The 20,440-nt window shown below is 47.0% G+C and overlaps 2 protein-coding genes and 1 non-coding gene across 3 annotated transcripts; 2 read left to right on the top strand and 1 right to left on the bottom strand.

Moving 5' to 3' along the window:
* Positions 1 to 12,462: 12,462 nt before the first annotated feature.
* GGS22DRAFT_168363 (uncharacterized protein) lies at positions 12,463 to 14,309 on the bottom strand. The gene is made up of 5 exons (XM_047962136.1): positions 13,868 to 14,309; positions 13,765 to 13,790; positions 13,673 to 13,709; positions 13,136 to 13,598; positions 12,463 to 13,072 (listed from the first exon to the last, which is right to left on the bottom strand). The coding sequence occupies exons 1-5, from the start codon at positions 14,079 to 14,081 to the stop codon at positions 12,598 to 12,600; spliced, it is 1,215 nt and encodes a 404-aa protein (XP_047817133.1). The 5' UTR covers positions 14,082 to 14,309; the 3' UTR covers positions 12,463 to 12,597.
* A 1,454-nt stretch (positions 14,310 to 15,763) lies between these two features.
* On the top strand, positions 15,764 to 18,285 carry GGS22DRAFT_168361 (FAD-binding domain-containing protein). The gene is made up of 4 exons (XM_047962135.1): positions 15,764 to 15,908; positions 15,973 to 16,375; positions 16,437 to 16,839; positions 16,901 to 18,285. Exons 1-4 carry the CDS (start codon positions 15,812 to 15,814, stop codon positions 17,996 to 17,998), a joined length of 2,001 nt encoding a protein of 666 aa, XP_047817132.1. The 5' UTR covers positions 15,764 to 15,811; the 3' UTR covers positions 17,999 to 18,285.
* Positions 18,286 to 18,509: 224 nt separating this feature from the next.
* On the top strand, positions 18,510 to 18,611 carry GGS22DRAFT_t100. Its single transcript has one exon. It is a non-coding gene; the product is annotated as a tRNA-Leu (tRNA).
* Positions 18,612 to 20,440: the final 1,829 nt, after the last annotated feature.

Below are 20,440 nucleotides of genomic sequence, written 5' to 3'. Positions count from 1 at the left end.
AACACCCCCCCCCCCCCCCCCCCCCCCCCCCCCCCCCCCCCCCCCCCCCGCCCCCCCCCGCCCCCCCCCCCCCCCCCCCCCCCCCCCCCCCCCCGCCCCCCCGGGGGGAGATGATAGAAGCGATATATGTTTACGGGATGGTTCTACGTTCGCCGTTACGTGCGGCATCTACAGATTGCAGCCCCGGGCTGCATATGGAAATTGAGGACGTAACCAGCATCCCCCTCTGGCTGCTTGAGTGGTCGGTTTCCCCCAATACCACGAAAACGTGCAACAGTTCAAAAAGAGCACGACAAGATTCGCCGAACAGCATTGAAACTTATGGAGAGGACATACGCCGATCTAGCTCCTGTATATATGTGTGTGTGTGTATGCGTGTGTGTTGTATGTGTGTTGTATGTGTGCGTATGTGTGTGAGTGCGGGCGGATGTGCATGGTTCATTACGGTGCACGGCGAAAAAAAACGGTCCAAAAGCCTGCATGCGAGACAGTTGTCAAGGAGCTGATCCTCTCACGGCAGTTTTATAGCTGACTGGCTGGTAAGCCTCACGATCAGCCCCTCCATAGCATTTTTCTTTTTGTCTTCTCTACCTACTCCTACCTATCTACAGTACCTGGTAGGTAAAAGAAATCGTGCTGTACCCCGTCGCACGTCACCGGCTAGCCCCCCATGTTCGTCCAATTCCCTGGCATTCCAGGCATTTCAGGCATCGCACACCTAAACTTTCCAAGCCACGAGCCAAAATATCGGGAAAAAAGGCGCTCTAGCTGCCCCTGGAAGCTCTGACCCCCCCCCTCTGACCCCTTCTCGGCAACCCCTCCTCGTTCGGTCGAAGAGTACGACTACGGATACGGCAACGGCAAACTTAGGACGGCGACCCGCGACGGGAGACGGATCACGTCCCGGGATCGTCTTGTCTACAGTAATGGAACCCCGTCAGCCCCCATCAACGACCATCAATGACCAACGACGAACGGCAATGATCACTTGGTAGTTTCCCGAAGAGGCAGTCGGCGCACGATGCGCTGAAACGTGACCGCGGCGGAATAATCAGGCCAGATTAAAAGAAAAATAAGAGAAAGAAGAAGGGGAAAAAAGGTCAGGTCGGCGGGATGCTACTTTCATGCTACTTTCGAGGTAGTCGAGCAATCGAGTATGTATTTCGTCAGACCTGCATGTATTGATATTTACCTACTTGACTTACACACCTACCTATACTCTATATGGCCTTTTGCATTTGCCGGGGACGGGGGATGGGCAGGGAGAGAGGAGAGAGAGGAGAGGAGAAAGGGGAGAAAGGGGGAGAGAGGGGAGGGAAATGATTTGGCTGCATGAGGAGCCTATTACTTTTTGCAAAGTATCTATGCTCGTTCTAGAGTTTAGCTACAACGCAATACTTTTTGCATGCCTTAGCTGGCTCTGGCTGGCTGGGTCGATGGGGGGGTTGATGGACACTTATTGACACTTATGGGCACTTATAGGGTTTAACACGCTATAGAAGCATGCCCAGGCAAACCTACCTATCCAATGTGGCCTATCGACCGTTAACCATGCATCGGCAGTATTGCAACCAGCAGTGCAGCGCAGCGCAACGCAGCGTATCGGGATGCGCAAGGTGGGACAATAGGTTCGGGGGGACAAGCTAGAACGACGTCGAAGACAGAAGAGGGTTATCTGTTTTTTAAGATTGAACACTGATCGTAAAAATGACACTATTCCCTTTTTTAAAAAAGATTATTTTTCATACGAGAATTATGAAAATAACATAGAGAGAAAAAAAGGATAAACACCTATAAATGAAAATACAAGTCAGAGTAATTAACAGAAACCTTGAAAGAAATTAGTGTTTATTTACTTACCTACTTAGCAGGTAGGTACTAGGTAGGTACCCTAATAGTTAATAATAATAATAACCAGCCCTACTGGTTTGACGAGATTCTTGGCGATGGAGATTTCGAGCTTGCCCAAGGCGGATTACCGGCATTGAAAATACATAGGGCAAATGGGGCAAATGCATGTTAGATAGGTAGGTACTATCATACTAGATATTGGCAATTGGCAATTGGTACTAGGTAATTTCTACACTACCTACTTCTAGGTATGTACCTAGTAGTACCTACCTAACCAGCTAACTTACTACGGGGCATGTATGTAGTACACGATAACTAAATTCTTTGCGCCCCTGCCACTAAATGCCCCTTTTTCTTTTTTTTCTTTTCTTTTTTCTTTTCCTTCTTTTAACCCTTTTCATACAGGTATCCATACGAATACTTTTATTAATAACTTTAAATGCTTAAAAACAATATCAAGCTATACGAAGCACTTTTCGTTTAAGAGTTATTAGATGCTTTATTATTTTTCTTGGCTTACTGACCGTTCGTTTGCACGTCCTGCCCATCGTCGTTAGTGGAACATGGAACATTTGAACGGAACGGTACTTAAGACAGTAGTACCAGATGCAATTCGTACTGTGTTATAGTACATTGTCTTGAGCTCTCTCCGCCACGTGCGTCCACAAATCTGTTTCCCTTTTTTATCAAAGGCATGAACCATCATTTACTCGAACTGTACACACGTACATACATATCAATGTATGTAAATGTATGTGTATGTATATCTCGAATCGATGGAAGCTCGGTCACCAGTGTTTGATGAGTGACAAGGTCCGCCTCGTCCGCCTCGATCTCGCTTTTTTAGTAATTAAGGATAGCGAAGTATTACTTGCCCCTCTTCCGCCCCTTGCTGCTTGCTGCTGCTGCTGATGCTTAATGATTTGTTCCGCATAACGCTTTTGGCGATACACATTATCGTATCTGCCTCCTCATCTGGTATTGCTGCCCGGAAGGATCTAATAATCTAATAATCTAGTAATCTAGTATCTTAATATACCTACTAGGTATGTCAGATTCGTCCGTCCGGGGAAAGCCTAGTAGCTAACAATAATATCACGTTTGCGGTTTGCGCTATTCAGCTTGACGATCGCAGACTACGACATTGATACGCTGAATTTCTACCTATTACGCAGGGTTATTTTTGTTAATACTCGTTTATTCGTCACTAGTTATTGATTGGGTACAATGTGTCCCTTGGGAGGAGAACGCGCACCTCTGCCCCATCATTGTCAGACCAGTCTTCCCGAAGCTTCAGAAGAGAAAAGGAAAACAAACGAAAGAAAAAAAAGAGAGAGAGAAGAAGGAGAAGAAGAATACCTCGGTCTGTGCCTTAATACCTTTCGACATGGACTAGCCATAGAAAACCACGTTCTCCTCCCTTGATGATGTTTCGAGCTACTTGTAAAGACAAATACGAATCCTTTCGTTTCAAATGGTTGAATCTCGGTTTATTTCGATATTAAGCCGCTGACCGCAGTGCTGTAGCGCAGCAATTGGCTAGAGATCTACCTGGTGACAGCCCCTAGTTAGAGCTAGAGGCAAACCAAGAATTCCTTTCCAGCTACATGGGTCGACTTGGGTCGACTTTCTTATCGTCATGTATAGAGATGGATGGCATTTTACTTCCTCCACATGGGATTCCGGTTTATGCTTAGATGTTTTTTATGTTTATTTTTATTTTTATTTTTTATTTTTTATTTTTACGTTTTATTTTATTTTCTTACTTCCATTTTATAAATACACATTGTTATACATACTTCTTCTATTACAAGCCGAGTCAGATTGGAAGGGCTTGATAGAGCACAACCCTACAAGCCTACGAACTCCACTTGCCGTGTTCATGTGAATGCAGCGACAATTCCCGTTCCAAGATTTAAGCTAGACACTACCGTAGAGTAGCTTGAAGTCGAGTCTCTCCGAGAGGATTCATCATCCTCTCGTCGATCTCCACACATCGTACACATCGTACGACAACTTGCAGAAGTTCGTGATCCCCCCAAGGTACATGGGGGGAGGGTTATTCTTGGTCATATCGCTCGGATCGAGAGCCGTCACTTGCTGCCGACTATCTGTCTTCCAAGGTTCGCCGTTCCGATTTTTTGTCATGTGCCGTCGTGTTAATCAACTCTCATCAACTCGATGCCCTGTATCGTGGGGGGTATTCATTTAGTCCTGCAGTGGTGAGGTTACCTGGTTGGAAGTTCCCCCATCTCGAATCTTAAGCGATACGACAGCGAGATGCAACACCTTCTCTCTTTTTTTTCTCCCTTCTTTTGTTCTGGACGAACAGAGCCATCATCTTCGGGAGGAGCTAACTCTAAGTCTGCAGCAAGACCGAGCTAGCTGCGGACGCCCATTGGACGAAGCGGTCCTGCATTAAGCCGAGGAACCCAGACAGCAGCTCAAGTTCCGTTTCCTCTTCTAGAAGACTTCTAACGAGTGAGATGCGTTTCTAGCTAGCCCAAGCATCCCAAACAACCCAAACATCCCAGGCAGATCCCCCGACTACACGTGAATAAAAATGGGCCCCCAACCACGCCGTCGGATCCGTCGAGCTGTCAAGGGGGTTGCGTATACTTCTACCCCTTTTAGTTTTATTCTTATTATTAGATAGCCTTGCGGCTGGGCTTTATCGCTCGTCGTTGATGACGCGCGGCTTTGTACTTGATCTACTACCTAGCAAATATCCCCTATCGTCGCTATGACATCTATTTCTCTATGACTCTCTCTCTCTCTCTCCTCTCTCATCGGCGACAAAGACCCGACAGTAGATCGCTTCATCTAGTACCCGCCCAACCTTGAGCTCTTACGTCAGGAAACATATTACAAACTAAAGCACGTTTGTTTGCTGGAGACGAGGGGTGTGTGGCCCACGCGAAACTACGAACCCCCGAACAGCAAGCCTCGGCAGCTTTGCTGTGTGTAATGAGCTCAGACCAGTCAGGGCGGCGGGCTGGCGCCGAAGGAGACAATGTGCGCCACCCAGCCTACATGGCCGCATTACCCCACAGAGATGTCAATGCAGGTTGGTGCTGAGACTGATCTGACGCTCAGGGATCCTGGCCTGTTCATAGGTTGCGGCTTCAAATTACCAGCAGCAGTCATGCTTCGCTACAGCTGCAAGGGAACTCGTTTTGGGGGGGTTAGACTACTGACGTTTCATCAAGATGGGAGACCTTGCAGGTCGCGCCTCTCAAGGTGGCTTTCAGCTTGAGCCGTCGCAGCTTGTCCGACTCCAGCTATCAGCAACGGCACAAAGGTCCAACTAGGATCTTTGTACGACCAATATCTGCAGGCGGTCATTTGCGAACGGCTATATTCGCAGCGCGCATGCGCCTGTTCTGTCCCTGGTCCGATTAGGCAAGCAACCCTCCCAGAGGCTGAACCGAATCCGTAGGAGCAACTACCTATGAGGGCATACATAAGCTTAAAAAAGTCACGGATGGAATTCTTGGGTTGTAATCGTGCCGATAGAATGGGGACCCGGTATCCCGCTTGGGCAGCGAGCTAGCCCGAACGGGTCTCGAATCGGTTCGTAACATTCTACAAGAAAGTGACAGGTCATATTTTGACCGCCCATCCGCGCCCTTGTGGGTATAGCTCTAGCTAAGGCAACCCGCCTGCCCGCTCACCTTCAAGTACCTAGGTCTAACAATTTTGCCCGTCTGGTTACATAAGTGACATAGGTGACATATGTGACATACATTAGGTAGGTAGGTGAATAGGGCAGAGAAGAGCTAAGCAAAACGGGGGGGAGGGCTGTTGACAGCTGCCATACCCTCGTCCAAATGGTCGGGTTTTTCTTTAGCACGTTGTTTATTCTTCCCCCCTCCCTCCCCCCTTCTCTCCCCTTGCCGTTGGGCATCACGAATGTGGATGTTGGTTACCCCTGAATATGACAACCACAGCAACAAAAGCCACTCTTGTCGATCTTCGGCTCGACGGCCCTTGTGTTCTGTGCGTCATAGCCTCTGAGAGATCTGCGCGTATGTGCGAATGATGCTAAACGAAAAAACAAGCTCCGCAGGTTCTAGACGCCATGGCTGCATGGCTGCATGGCTCCTCTTCCTCCTCTCGCATTTGACAGGTTAAGTCGATGGCAGGAGACCATGGCGCGTAGAGAAATAGGTCAGTCGGTGAGACCAGCCAATCTTCACCGAGAATGAGGTCGCTCAATGTTGTAATGAGCACGGTTTGTGCTACCTGATCTATCACCAATGTTATTCTTCCGGAGCTGCCTCCACCTTTGGTGTCTCGTCGTGCAGGGAAAAAGAAGGGCAAGTGTTATGAAAGCCCAATGCCCCAAAGGTCCCTCTCCATCGCTAATGGGACAATTGACGCCGAGAATTGTCCCGGTGATGAGAATTGTGACGGGAAGGGAAGGACGGACGTAGCGACACGTCGACGCACCTGGATATAAGTCGGTATTGGTGCGCTGTCGAGCACAGATCTAAAGGTAGATACCTAGGAGTAGGTATGTATGGTAGGTATACACACCGCATATCCTCACCACGGTATACGTCAAGGTAAGAGGTAAGTCAGCCTCATGCTCGTGGGTTAAGTCAGCAGTAACGGCAAGGAGAAGGAGTAGGGACACGAACTTGACATGTCATTTTATTATGGTTTCTAGCTAACGCCGGTCGACCCAGCAAGCCGAACCCCCCTGCGCCCTCGCTGCAGGTTTCCTTTGGTTCTTGGGGTCGAACCTGATCGTCAACAAGGGAGTTTGAAGCAATAGCCATCTAGTACCCAGGGTAGCATTTGGTATCGGTACTTATGGGGACGAGCCAGCCCTGCAGGGTGAACTTTCGGATACATCCATCTCATCTCATTCATCCCGTTCATCCCATTCGCCTCGACTATTAGTCTATACTATAGCGTACTTACATACCGTCTATAGCATGCGTATAGCAAGTAGTGCGCGCAGTCTTGGTCGTAAGACGTGACGAATTATCCACAGGGTAATCTACCAGGTAGAATAAAAAAGACGAGATGATTTCATTTGACTACAGCAGCTAAGCGACGCATGGTTTGGTCAATTTGGTATCAGCTTACCTCACGTCGGACTACCTCACGCGAGCAGAGACGACCCGATTCGGATTCTGTCAAGCCAAAAAGGGAGCGCTGCAGAGGCCTGACAAAGAACTATACAATTTAAAGCTTCGTCGTCTTACTGCCTAAGCTTTTGACCTTTTGGCACCTTTCCGTACACGTCTCTTATGATGACCGATCAGTAAGTATAGTGCAATATTCGGCGAATACTGTAACTCGTCTATATCACAAGCACGCATATTATTATCATATCATCATATCATCACATATCATCATCATATTACATATTGTAGTCATGGCGAATACTCGGCAAACTCGGTCACTACCTAGGTTGAGAAGACGCATCGTGCCGTTTCCGTCTTCTACGCCCTCCCCTATCCGCGCGTCCCGTCCTTCGTCGTTCCCAACCCACTGGGTCTCCGCAAAACGCCTCTGACGTCTTTATACGGGAAGGCAAATCACTATAACAAGGTTTTTTTTCGGGGGGTTTTTTTTTATTATTTAATTTTTTATTCGGTTTTTTTACTCTTCCCTCCTCCCTTTCCACTCTTCACTCTTTCCTTTTCCCCTTTTACACCCGATTTTTTTCGATTCCTTGGCATCAAATCAAGTTCGTGATAATACAAACCCGACCGCTATTCTTGGAACCTATCGCAGCGTTTCATCAGCCGTAAACAACCAAACAACTGACCGTTACAAACCATCCTTTACATCTGCGGTCATTCTATAGTCCCGTTTTGTCGAGCCCAGACCGGGTTAGCTCCCGCAGGCGTCTGACCTCCTTAGCAATGATTAGCATGATTAGCATGAGCAGCATGAGTTAGTAGCAAGATCTCCTATCGTACATTGGTGTAGTATCACCGGCGAAGTTAGGAATCTTGGGTCATCTGAGCGTCATCACGATGTCCGTGGGGTCCAAATAGCGACACACCCTGCGACAACCTTAGGTCCGTACCAGGCCCGTACCTTGGCTCTTGGCCCCAGAAATAGCTCCGTGATATCGCAGCAGGAATGCGCTCGGCGCTTGCTGCACCTTTCCGCTGCCCTAGGCCAGATTCGGGCCGAGACGGTCCTCATTCGAAGCTTACGAGCTGGAGCATATCGTCCCCTCCTCTCCGAGGAATACCGGTCAGACGGGTTTACGATGCCACGCTGATCGGGAGGATAGTTCCGAGTTTCATTCGTCTCGTCTTGTCTCGTCTTGTCTTGTCTTGTCTGGTCTCAGCCCTGCAAACCAGACCGGACGCTGCACTGGGTCTTGGGACCGCTAAGATCGGCGAAAACGACAGTTCGGCGCGGATGCTGTTGCCATTAACGGCCTTCTGCAGCTCGCTTCGAAGTGCCTATGCCCCATTACCTTGGCGAGCCCACGTCGTCGTCCGAAATAACACACACATATAACACACAAGAGACACATACGCGCATATACATATACATACTTACCTATACATACTTACCTATACATACACATATACATATACATATACATATGCCTACATGGTATACATATTATACATGCCATACATGCCCATCTACTATACATACCATACATACTATACAGGTATATTACACTTACACACACTTACACGGCTGACGTATTATTATTAGTGAGCCTCACCCGGCCCCCCGGGTGTCACAAGGCTACGCTTCATGCATCCATTGCATACCTAGATATGTAAGGAGACCACCATGCTGTCGTCTTCCGCACGTGCTGCCGGGATACACCTCCTTGGCTTATTTCTTAAACACTATCCCGCGCTACTTGACGTGGCATTTCCTGATCATTCCCATCTTCTCGTGCGTGCGCTTACTCTCGGAACGAAAGGCAAGGGAAGTGTAGCAAAGAGAAGAAGAAGAGTAAAGAATACCTAACGATGATAAGAATAATAATTGCATTGCTACGTCGTTAGATTACCTTACGTCCCGTGTCCATTACGGTAATTTGAGACAAATGTCAGCGGTGCTGGGGGGTGGCGACAGGGCGACAGGGCGAACAACGGACCATCGATCGTATCGTGGCCACTGAATTGGACCGGGGGCCGGCAGCTGAGCATTCTGGTGCATTTTCAGTGCATTTTCAGTGCATCTCAGTACATCTCAGTGCATCTCAGTGCATCTCAAGTGCAGTTCAGCTGCTTACTATGCTGCCAATGCTTGGCTACACAGCTTCGTTATCTCTCCTCTCCCCCACAGCTTCGTATCCCCTTCTCTCGACGATATCATCTCTCTCCTGCAGACTTCTGCGTCTCACAGAGTGTCAGATTCTGTGGGGATGGTGAAACGTACCACAGGTCCATCTTGTTTCCCTGCCGGCTGAAATTAAGAAATAATAATGATAATAATGATAATAATAATATTATTATTAGGTACTATCTAATTGGAAAAAAAAAAAAAAAAAAGTTGGATGCCCGGTCCCAGAAGTAGGCCGCAGCGCAACAAGGACCGCCTTTCCCTGCTGCTAAATTTATGCATTTCTTCTGATTTTCCTTTTTTTTTCTTTTTTTTCTTCATCTGCACGTTTCCGGGCCAATGCTGTGGAACATAAACGCCTCATGAAATTTTTTTAAAAAAAGATTTGCCTCGCCGGGTGCAGCTCTGGTTGGCCGTCCGGACGGCATTCGAACAAGGACGGGCCTTGCAGGTTAGGTATGCGTGTCTCGCGGAGGTCGATGCCATCGCCGGCGCTGCTCATCAATGTGCCCGTGCGGATCGCGAAACGCACATCGCTGTTCGTTCTATTACTTATTACCTATTACCTTGGTTAATGCTGGGTCACGACAAACACACCACGCCCGCATCATTTATCATCATGCCACATCACCTTATGAGGGAACCGAGATTGCGCCAGCAATGGAGTGATATATCAAACCATTCCCGACTTCGCAGGTACCCCCTTCGAAAATAAAAAATAAAAATAAAAATATGAAAAAAAGAAGGGAAAAAAACCTGAAGGTCCGATGCGTTTTTGCCTTACGCTCCAGTGCTCCGTACTCCGCGCCTGTGCTAGGTCACCGCCGTCCCGTGGTGGAATTGTCGCGCAGCATATCAGCGGTGGCCCCAATATGGCTCCCTGCGCGATCGAGAGAGAGAGAAAAGTTCCCCTTCATCTCCCCAAACTCAGGCGATATGGCGCGTGTATGTACCGTTCCAGGGGTCGGAAGACACGCGAGCTAATCCATTTTCCTTGTTTTCCCTTTCTTATTAGGTTATTTCGCTGCCTTGTATAACGTGGTGCAACCCAATGTGTTATATATCTGATGCGGCCCTACTGTACCTCTAATAGACGGCGCAATCCGATATCGCTAGCTTCCGGCGCCGGGGAGAAGGGAAGGGGAAGGTGACCTGTTTCCTTTCTTTTTTCCCCCTTCGTCTCTGTCTTGTGAGCTTGTTCCTGTGCTCTGCTCATTCCCAATCTCCTCTTTCCTGTCGCTCTACCTCGTCATTTACACTGCTTGGGCGAACGATGGTAATCGCGTGATATCTGGACTGATCGCGGCCCGGCGCGCGCTCTCTGCTGAGGTCTGTGTACATTGCCCCCTTCATGTGCAGTACATCCATACGATTACGAAAGGCGTCCTCTTTTTTTTTTTTTTTTTCAACATTCCCCTCTCTTGTACCACCTTGCCAGTTCGAAGAGGGGGGGTAAAGAGTGACGAGAATGATGCCATGGACGCGACAGGTGGACGATGCAGTGCGATGGGGGATGGAGCCAAAGTATGCGCTTGTTTCGACTGCCTGCGACCTGTGGCGCGATAACGTCGTTGTGTCGTTATGGGTGTGACAAGAATGTCTCGACTGTGGCGGATGATGTATTGCGTGTTCCGTGCCGTGTGCCCCTTTTTTTCCCTTTCCCCTTTCAGGTCATCGCTAAATTCCCTCATGCCTTGTCTTGAAAGGATACGGGTGAATGAGGTAATGAGATGAAGAGGAAGCACTGTTGTTTCCTATCCCATTACGGGTACCGCGGCATCTTGGCCAAGCATCGCGATGGCTTGCCAAGCCGGACATGGCGAGGCGTCCGAAACCCTTCCCGTTGGGCTGCATTGTGTGTTCTAGCCCTCTTCGCCTGAACTTTAGAGAGATGAGCGGTGTAGAGACAGTAGTTAGTCAGATGTGAATAATTCGTATACGACGATCCTTCAATATCTTGTTAGCGTGCTGTAGCGTCTATGTATGTAGGTATGTAGGTATGTGTGTATGTATGCACTGGAATGGTGTGTAGAGAGTTCCCAATTAGATACCTACCTACCTACCTAGGTACCTACCTATTAGCATTGTAGAGCCCCTAGATAAGTGGAATAGTTAAGCGCCATACTTGGGATGATGTACTTCAGTAGTAGGTATTGTTGAGGCTCAATTGACCCCTTTGCACTAAGCATGTGTGTCGCTGTGTAGATAGGTAGACTCTAAACCATCGCTATAGTTCGTCGTGATGTAGAATATAGTAATACGCGTTCATTAAGCGGTGTGTCGTATTGTTCTGAGAAGGAATTAGCTAATGTATATGTTTTTGTTTCTATTCAAATCGGAGTAATTATACTTATCGTACGCTGTAATCTGGACCTGTTTTCAATGTCGATCACATCCTTCTTCAGGAGGAATGCAGGAGTATATAACCCTGAATTGTTATAGCATCAATCTCCTGATCCCATCGGCTGTTGCAAGTCATCATCGCCACCAGCCAGCCAGCCTCCCTCCGGGCCTACGTAACCATTCCGTCATGAAAAAATGAATCTACTCCACCGATATCTGGACCGGTCCGTCCCGTTCCAGGATCAGAATACCTGGCAACCACATGTACTGTACATGAATGAGGGATTTCCGGGAGTTCTCGATAGCAATCCCTTGCTTAAACTAAGTAATTAGTATGGTTACGCGGGTTCTCGATAGGAATTACGACTCGGACGAGAATCACAAGACTGCATTGACTCGTGTAGACTGTATCTACCCCCTCTTAGGAATGAAGTAGATAATGTTAGCACCTATTACTAACATTAGCTGACAGCCTTGAAGGTAGGAGATGTAGGGTCTTAAAAGTGGAGTGAAGCTTACTTCGACCTTCTTATTCTTCCCCTTTTATGTCGGTCCCGACTTACTCGCTGACATAACAAGGCATCCATGTTGTGGCTTCGGCCGAGGCTCCCTAGATAGGTAGGTAGATAGGTTAGGTTTGACATAATCATACCCTGTTTCCCCTTAGCCAATGTGCTGTCATCGTGTTTGGTAAACGATCGCGGCTTACAGGAGATGCTTATTAGACCTCGAAGTAGCATAACGTGGAAAGAAGGAAGATAAAAGGGAAAATTGAACGCCAGATCTTTTATAATTTCTTTAAGTTGATGTACTTATTGTAGCTACTTTGTACGCATGTGCATCAATGCAACGTATAACCCTTTGCATCCAGGCCTGTTCGTTATGAAGTACATCTCTACCTACCTTATACAGCCCCTTTCACTGTTACACATCAGTAAATTCTACATGGCATTGGATCAGAGCTGAACAGCAAGGGCATCGTGTGGGTATCAAATTGATATATTATTTACAGCGAAATGAGTTAGCCGGCCCGTGACCTTGATACCTTGATAGGTGCCAACCTATCTACTCCCCCCTTTTGATATTACATTAATTACCTGTTGATATGTTATTGGTTTTTCATTGCTGGCGAGGAGACGATGGTGGCCTGACGCCAAACTGAATCTCGACTTCTGTCGTCCGTACAATGCCGTTGTATGTCATAATCTCCTCTTCGCTGGTTGTCGGCGAGTGACCCCTTATCTCTGTCCGCCTCTTCATATCTCTCAGAGCAAAAGATGACGTACCATAGAGGTGTTCTCCCTTTGAGCTGTTGCCATTCGTGCCAGACTTATTAGCATTTCCTGTATCGCCTGCATATCGTCCATCTTGGTAACGGTAGTTGTTATTCGTGGTCCCGCGAAGTGATGAGAAGAAACGAGGGAACCAAATCATGAACAATGGTCTTAATGCTGGTCCTGAGGCCGTGATTATTGCCAGGTTTGTTTCGACGGCGGAGTATGTGAACCTGATATCATACGAGTAATCGTATTTCATCGGGTGGAGAGAAGTCTCAATAATCCATAGCATCCGAAGAATGCTGACGATAGTAACGCTGTGGAGAGATATGAGCTACATGTCCCCAATCTGTCTGTATGTTTGATCAAGGAAGACTCACACTGCTCCTAGGAGAAACACGACCATTATAGCAAACTTCACCTTAGGAGCCATCTTCAATCCCATGAAAATCCAGAACGGAAGAGCAAGGACCAGAACGTCAGTGAAGATGGTCAATGCCGCAGTCGTCACATAGAATATCCCAGTATTTATACATCCTCCCTGAAGAGTTGGATTGGTGATGCGTTCCCAGAAAAAAGGAATTGGCGAACACTGGAAAATCACGGTCACAAATATGGCGATCATGAGCCCGATGTTGAATACGTTGAGGGCGTGTATCGAATATCTTATCTTCCGCCTCTGACCCCCTATTCGTAGAAGGAATGTCAAGACGGAGCACTTGACTAGAGCGAGTATTGGGTTATAGATGATCTGGATAATATAGTTCCAATACATTCCGAGGCTTATGTTGGCCGTTATCGGTATATCGTACACGTGAACACCTAGATATGCCGTACGCATGGCTGTAAGGAGTAAAGGTCAGCCACATCCTTGTTGAGCCCTTCTTAGTCGAAATAATCTTCATCTTTCTACTCACCCATATAAGAACATCCCGTTTCGGCGATCGAGAACATCTTGATATTTGTGAGTACTATGATTGCCAAGAGGATGAGGCTGTTGGATACATACCATTGCGATGCACACCAGAGCATCGTCTACAGCATCTCATCAGCTACAGATTCATCGGACTGGATGCCTCTTCCACCCTTTTTACTTCCGGTTGGCCACTCACCCCACCCAAACTGCCTGCTTCTGAGCCTTCCATATATCCTGAGACCAACGACTATGAATGCGATTGCAGGGAAAAAGAATAAAATAAAAAAGCCGCCATGTTGAAGGGACGAATAGGGGTAAGAATTGGTAACTTCTCCGGAAGGTTTCCCTGGACCTTCGGCTGCTTGCTGTCTCGCTACGCTCGAGATAAATGTATATAGAGAAGACTCCATAGCTTCATAGGCTGGTGGCTGGTCAACATGTCCGCTAGGTCAAAGTCCAAGTCGTGCTCTTCGCTTGGAACAGATATCTCCATTTACCTATATAATCAGATATCCTTGGATTCGGGACGGCTTACGCAGCACATACGTAGTATCCAGGGGCAACACGGAGGATCAGATGCATTGGCCAATGTATTCTAGTCCAACAGAAGCCTCGAATTCAGCCTCTTTTATTATACACAACCCATCTCTATCTGGTTAAAAGCAACTATGTCACCGGGATTGGACTGTGTTCACGGACTGTTTCTGCAGCCAAGGCCTTTTATACAGCTTCCCCATACTTCTCTACATATTCTTAGTTAGAAAGATATGTTTGTTGATTTCAAAACGGTATTAACCTGCAATGCGACCGATTCGCTTCCTGGACCCTATCCGAGCTACTGGCTACCATATAAGTAACGAAGATAAAAGGTTCGGCGTCAAAGTGATACATATAGCACCTACTTAGGCGGATACGCAAAGATGTGGATAAACTATCTAGAGGATTTCCCCGTCTTGAGATCAGGAATAATATGACTAGGACACGGCACATGTAATGGATCAATATATGATCGCCAACTCATTGAAAACCCGAATTCTGTGCTAGACATATTCGTCATGAGGAATAATATGCGTAATATCCTACCTATACCGCACTTTGAAGTGCTTATTATGTAACCTACGTGTTATGCCCAATGGTCATCTATCGAATGATAACCGAGATTTGACTCTTCCTAACGTCGTAAAGCAGGGAAAAGGTTAAGGTATCACGGCATATCGTTGCGAAGATCACAAGGATATTATGCGGAGGGAGGACTTATCATATGCTGATCTAGAACGCGGCCCGTCTTAGAAATGCATTAATCATTGGGGAATAACCTGGGGCAAGGGTCACCTTGGACAGTTGCATCGGGGACCGCATCTTGTGGCGGTTATTTCATTCGCCGGGTCAATTTATCCAGCCCGTCTGGTCTACAAGGGTCCGGGCAAAATTCATACCTCCTTGTCTCACGGCTTGATCGGGACGAAGTGAAATACGATTCTACCTTTGTGTAGGTAGGGAGGTAGTCAAGCGCGTCTATGTTCCTTCGAATCTTGCTTTACTCTGCCAAGGAATTCAGACTCGAATCCTTATCAACTGGGCACTTTTGATAGAGAAAGTCTTGGACGACATCCAGATTCCCGATCTTGATTAATAAACATCTCTCAGCCAGCTTATAAAAGCTTTCTGCAAGAAAGCAAGAGCATGACAGCCTCAGTTGGATACCTATACTATTTCGCCATGCGTCTTCCGGTACCTAGACCCAGCTCGACTCCCCCTTACCATATTACCTACAGTCTATTACGGGTCCTCGGCAAAGCTGCAGAATAGTGCCGACACTTTCAGATATCTAGGCTCTATGTATATTTTGTTGGGGTAAAAGGACCCTCGCGCGAGGATCCGCTGCTACTGTTGGTTGTACTTTGTCAGCAGGTTTCCATCGCCGACAAATCCATGTGGCACGCTCCGTCAAAGCAGGCGGGTGACGGTGCCCTAGCCGGCATTCCTACCGGATCCGACGAGTTGTCGTAAGACACTGGGTACTATGTAGAATATATACGGCAGCGGCAGACATATTATACAATTTTTACTCACGATCTTTCCTCCAAGTTAAGCTGTTGAAAACTGAGCTTGTACGGCTCTATGAGCACGCGTAGCATCGATGTCTTGCTTTAGGAGAGTCATCGTAGGCACTCTACTGATTTCACAGCCATGCATCGTATATGGCCAAACAATTGTCGTGGGCAATTCAACCGTTTGTTAGTTTTCACTTCGTAGAGGCCGGAAAGAGATACCGAAATTTATTACTGATACTCCCTTTAGCGGCCAACGAGTCTACGGTAGCCCCCGCTGTAGCTATCGTCGACGCGAAGGAATCGAATTCAACTGCCAATCTCTTCGATGGAGAGACGCAACAATTGACCGATGCTGTCATAGCAAATCTCACCGACTTGGAGCTATCTAACATCGCGCTGTTCAGTTTTCAGAATGAATCGAGTCTGAACGAGACGTTAGCTAAGCGGACTGTCCCTGGAATATGCAAGACATATCCAGATGACCCATTTTGGCCTTTCTCATCAACATGGCACTTATTCGATATCTTACTTGGCGGAGGTCTCATCAAGACAGTCCCGTATGCCTCCTCCTGTTATAGTTCATTCAAAGATTATAACTCAACCAAATGCGAGTTCATCACCAATAACTGGATCAATGCATCCATCTACCAGTGAGTTCCAAGGTCGCAGGAACTGCCAAACAGGGACAGCGGCTCTAACCAATTCTAATAGCACCGAGGACCCTACTTCAATCAACGCGGTCTTATTCCAGGGATCAACCTGTATGCCACCGGCTCTGATGCCAGCGCAAAGTGAATGCACGGTTGGCGGGTATCCCGAATACGCGGTTTCGGTCCGCAATGTAGCTCAAATCCAGCTCGCGATTAATTTCGCGCGTAACCTCAACCTGCGCGTAGTGATCAAAAACACCGGCCACGACTTCAGCGCGAAGTCCGTCGGCATGGGAGCGCTGTCGATCTGGACTCACAACCTTAAGCAGATCCAGTTCTTAAGGAATTATCGACAGGGCTCCTATCGTGGTCCTGCCTTTAAACTCGGTTCCGGAGTCCAAGCTTTCGAAGCATACGAGGCGGCTAGGAAGAATAATGTTACTATTGTGGGAGGCGAGGGCCGAGTAAGTGGTTCACACCATCTAATGCGTAGGAAGTATTGCGAGTGCTAACAAGGTGTTTGAGACTGTTGGAGTCATGGGAGGTTTCCTTCTAGGTGGTGGCCACTCGCCCCTATCTAGCCTCTATGGCATGGCTGCGGATCAGGTACTATCGATGGAAGTGGTCACATCTGATGGGCGGTTCGTAACTGCGAACGAAATAAGCCACCCGTCCTTATTCTGGGCGTTACGTGGCGGCGGAGGTTCTACTTTTGGCGTAGTCACGTCGGTCGTCGTTAAAGCATATCCGAAGATTAAGGTGACGACCTTGACATACATTTTAGCAACTGGGCCGACTATATCCTATACACAATTCTGGGCTGCGATGCGCGCTTTCTTCGACGGCTTCATCACTTATACTGACGCTGGTAACTACGAGTATTTCCGAATCTCGAAGCTGGGCGAAGGTAGATATTTCTCGGATATGGGTCCGTGGTTCGCGCCTGGAATGAATAAGACGCAACTGCAGACGTTGGTAGCACCTTTATTTAGCAGATTCAAAGAGCTAGGTGTTGAGGTCAAGCCGGTTTACAAGGAATACGACGATTTCTATGATGCCTGGTATGCGAGCTTTCCAGTCGAGCCTTGGGGTAGTAACGCGATTCGTCAGGCGAGTCGTCTGTTCCCGAAATCCAACTGGGAAGACGCGGCTAAGCTGAATGCTACGTTCGACGTTATCAAAAGTGTTGTTGAGGAGGGTGGCTACATAGTCGCATTCAACATCGCGGCGGCGCCTAAGACAGGATACCCGGACAATGCGGTAAATCCGGCGTGGAGGAATACGGTGATGCATGCTATCATGGCAACGCTTTGGAATACGACTAGTTCCGAAGCCGAGATGAAAGCCGCCAGCGACAGGCTCACGTACGGTTGGATGCAACGCTGGAGAGACGTATCACCCGGCGCGGGTGCTTACATGTCGGAGGCCGACTATATCGAACCTGATTTTACCCAGGCATTCTTCGGGGACAACTATGCGAGGTTGTATCGAATCAAACAGTTCTACGATCCGTTCGGTGTGTTTTACGCCCACACTGCTGTTGGATCGGAGGATTGGAAGATGTCCAAGATGATATTAGGAAACTTGCCGTCGCAAAATAGTAAATTATGTAGAAAGACTTAGAAGATATAGATTATTAATTCATCCCTGTGATATACTAATCCCGAGCTGGCAGGTTAGGTGAGTATTTTGGGTCTCACACGAGCATCATTGAGAATCTGTAAGAAAAAAAGAAGAAAAAAAGGGAAAGGTGTTGGTGGGACTGTTCAGACTGTTGAGTATGTTGGCTTGGCAATATACCATATACTCATCATGAACTGATTATCTGCATAGAAAGAGCGGTGACATGTCTAGGTCTGAGATACGTAAGACGGCAAAGAGATATAGAGGCACAGATGGATTAAAAAGAGGTGAAGCATTTACGTTAAAAGTTTGATGATGTTGATTGAGCTTTCTAATGATATGAATGAAAAATGCGATGCTTTACCGTAAAAAGGGGCTGCGGGGCTTAGGTCTTAGGGCGCTAGGTACAAGGTAGGGGCTCGATTCCAGGTACCTGGTGTAGGTACCTGGTCTGCTGGTGTAGGTAGATAATCCACAATAACAACTCAAATTCTCCATCACCGAAAGTGAAGGCAAGATGGCCGAGTTGGTCCATGGCGCGAGGTTAAGGTCATAATCTTAACACGATTTCCTCGTGGGGAAACCCTCGTGGGTTCGAATCCCACTCTTGTCATTACAGATTATTTTTGTCCATTATCTTTTTGTTTGTTTCTTTTGTGCGCAGAGCTATTTAGTAGTAATGGTGCTAGTGTGTTAGGGTGCTAGTGATTATTCTAGCGAGTGTTCTAGTGGTTGTGGCGTCAAATTTGGGCTGGATTGTGGGGAACGCAATGGAAGATTTGTAGCCCGGATGCAATTCTAAAAATCGTTCTTTCGAAGCAATAAAAATGAAATGACGCTACAGCCAAGTCCACCCCCGGATCTTCATGATTACGTAAATCATTGTCGCATTATTATTGGTTTCTTGACGTCGCTAATGTAGGTCATTTGTTGATCATCCGGTTCCCCGAAATTTCTTAATAACTGTTCCACTCAGCTGAAAGGGAAAAAAAACCAGGATGGTCACAAGTTGGCTCGAGTGGAATGTGGAATGTTAAGCTGATACGTAAATGCGACATCACCGCCGTATGATATTTTTTCTTTGCCGTTATTTGAGCTGTTGGTTTACACTGAATACATATTACAGCGTATGACATTACGAAGATTCGTATTGCTCTAAAACTTCAATCGTGGATCTTAATACTTCACCCCTGCAGCCCTGACAATGAATGCCAGGCAGGTCAGGTCATACCCACCATTCGAATGAGATTCAACTTGTTGATCGAATGTTGGAATCTCTTTAGAAGTTTAGATCTCAAAGCCGACCTTCTCGTCGGCCCGGTAGTGACAACAAACCCCTTTTCATAATAGCAAACGACCAGTCTGCCGACTCGGCCGAGTATTTGTTCGGCTGGAAAGTGGAAACGATCTTGGAGTACGTAATTTAACAGCTGCCACGTGTCTTGAATCCATCCGTCCTTTTCTTCCCTCAGATCATATTCCTATTCATTGTTTTAAGCTACATTTCCCATGACAATATCACACAAACTGATAGGTACCTACCTAGTATATACCAAGATGAAATTCTTTAAAAAGATTACTAATTCAGGATAATAGTAATTAAAATTCCCTATGATCTACTAAACTATTGCAATGAACCTTTTCGACAGTAGAAGAGGTTGGATAGCTTGGCAGAAAATATGACGATCCTTGTTATAGGTTCAAAGCCGTATTCGGCCTGGAGAAATCACAAAACCCATGTACAACACTTTTGATGGATGCCAACCTCGCGCAGATCTCTACTACGCAAATGGCCTTCCTTATCGTATCAACTGACATGAAAAACAATACGTAATCCCTTTGGAGCGGCCTCGTCAAGATAAGTTGCGCTCTTACCGGGAAATTCTCATCTTATCACAACTTCCTAGATAGTAGAAAGAGCTTCGGCCCTTGCCTGCGGGTTTGCTAGATGTAGACATATGGGTGAATGATACTGTATCATTCTTTACCTACCTAGGTATGAAAACGTAAGTGTCCTCTGCTTTTCGCAATTATCTCGTTGGATTTCATTCATTCTTGTTTATCAATGTATTACAAGCCTCTAATCCTTTTTTAATAGAGTACGGGCCATTACACTTGATACGCAACAAGCCTATAAATTGTAAGTATTATGGTTCCCTGTTTCTTAGAGAGTATTAGCTGTAGGGCACCGTATGTCCATTAGACCTAGCTCTTGAAACTTGCCTAGGTACCTAAAACATAGGTAGTTGCATTGACAGTCGTGTGGCACAATTTTCCGGGGACAATGCCCATCATCTGAATCTGAATCTATCCGCCCTTGCGTATGAATATGACGAGCAAACTCTTTCCCTTGCACTTTTGGGGCCTGGGTATATTTCTTTCTTATATTACCTCGAAGGAACACTCTTAGAAGTTAGCACAAATGCGATCCCACCAACGAAG

Source organism: Annulohypoxylon maeteangense (assembly GCF_022496945.1).
Source record: "Annulohypoxylon maeteangense strain CBS 123835 unplaced genomic scaffold GGS22scaffold_13, whole genome shotgun sequence".
Classification (NCBI taxonomy): Eukaryota; Fungi; Ascomycota; class Sordariomycetes; order Xylariales; family Hypoxylaceae; genus Annulohypoxylon; species Annulohypoxylon maeteangense.
This window is presented reverse-complemented; position numbering and strand designations above follow the sequence as displayed.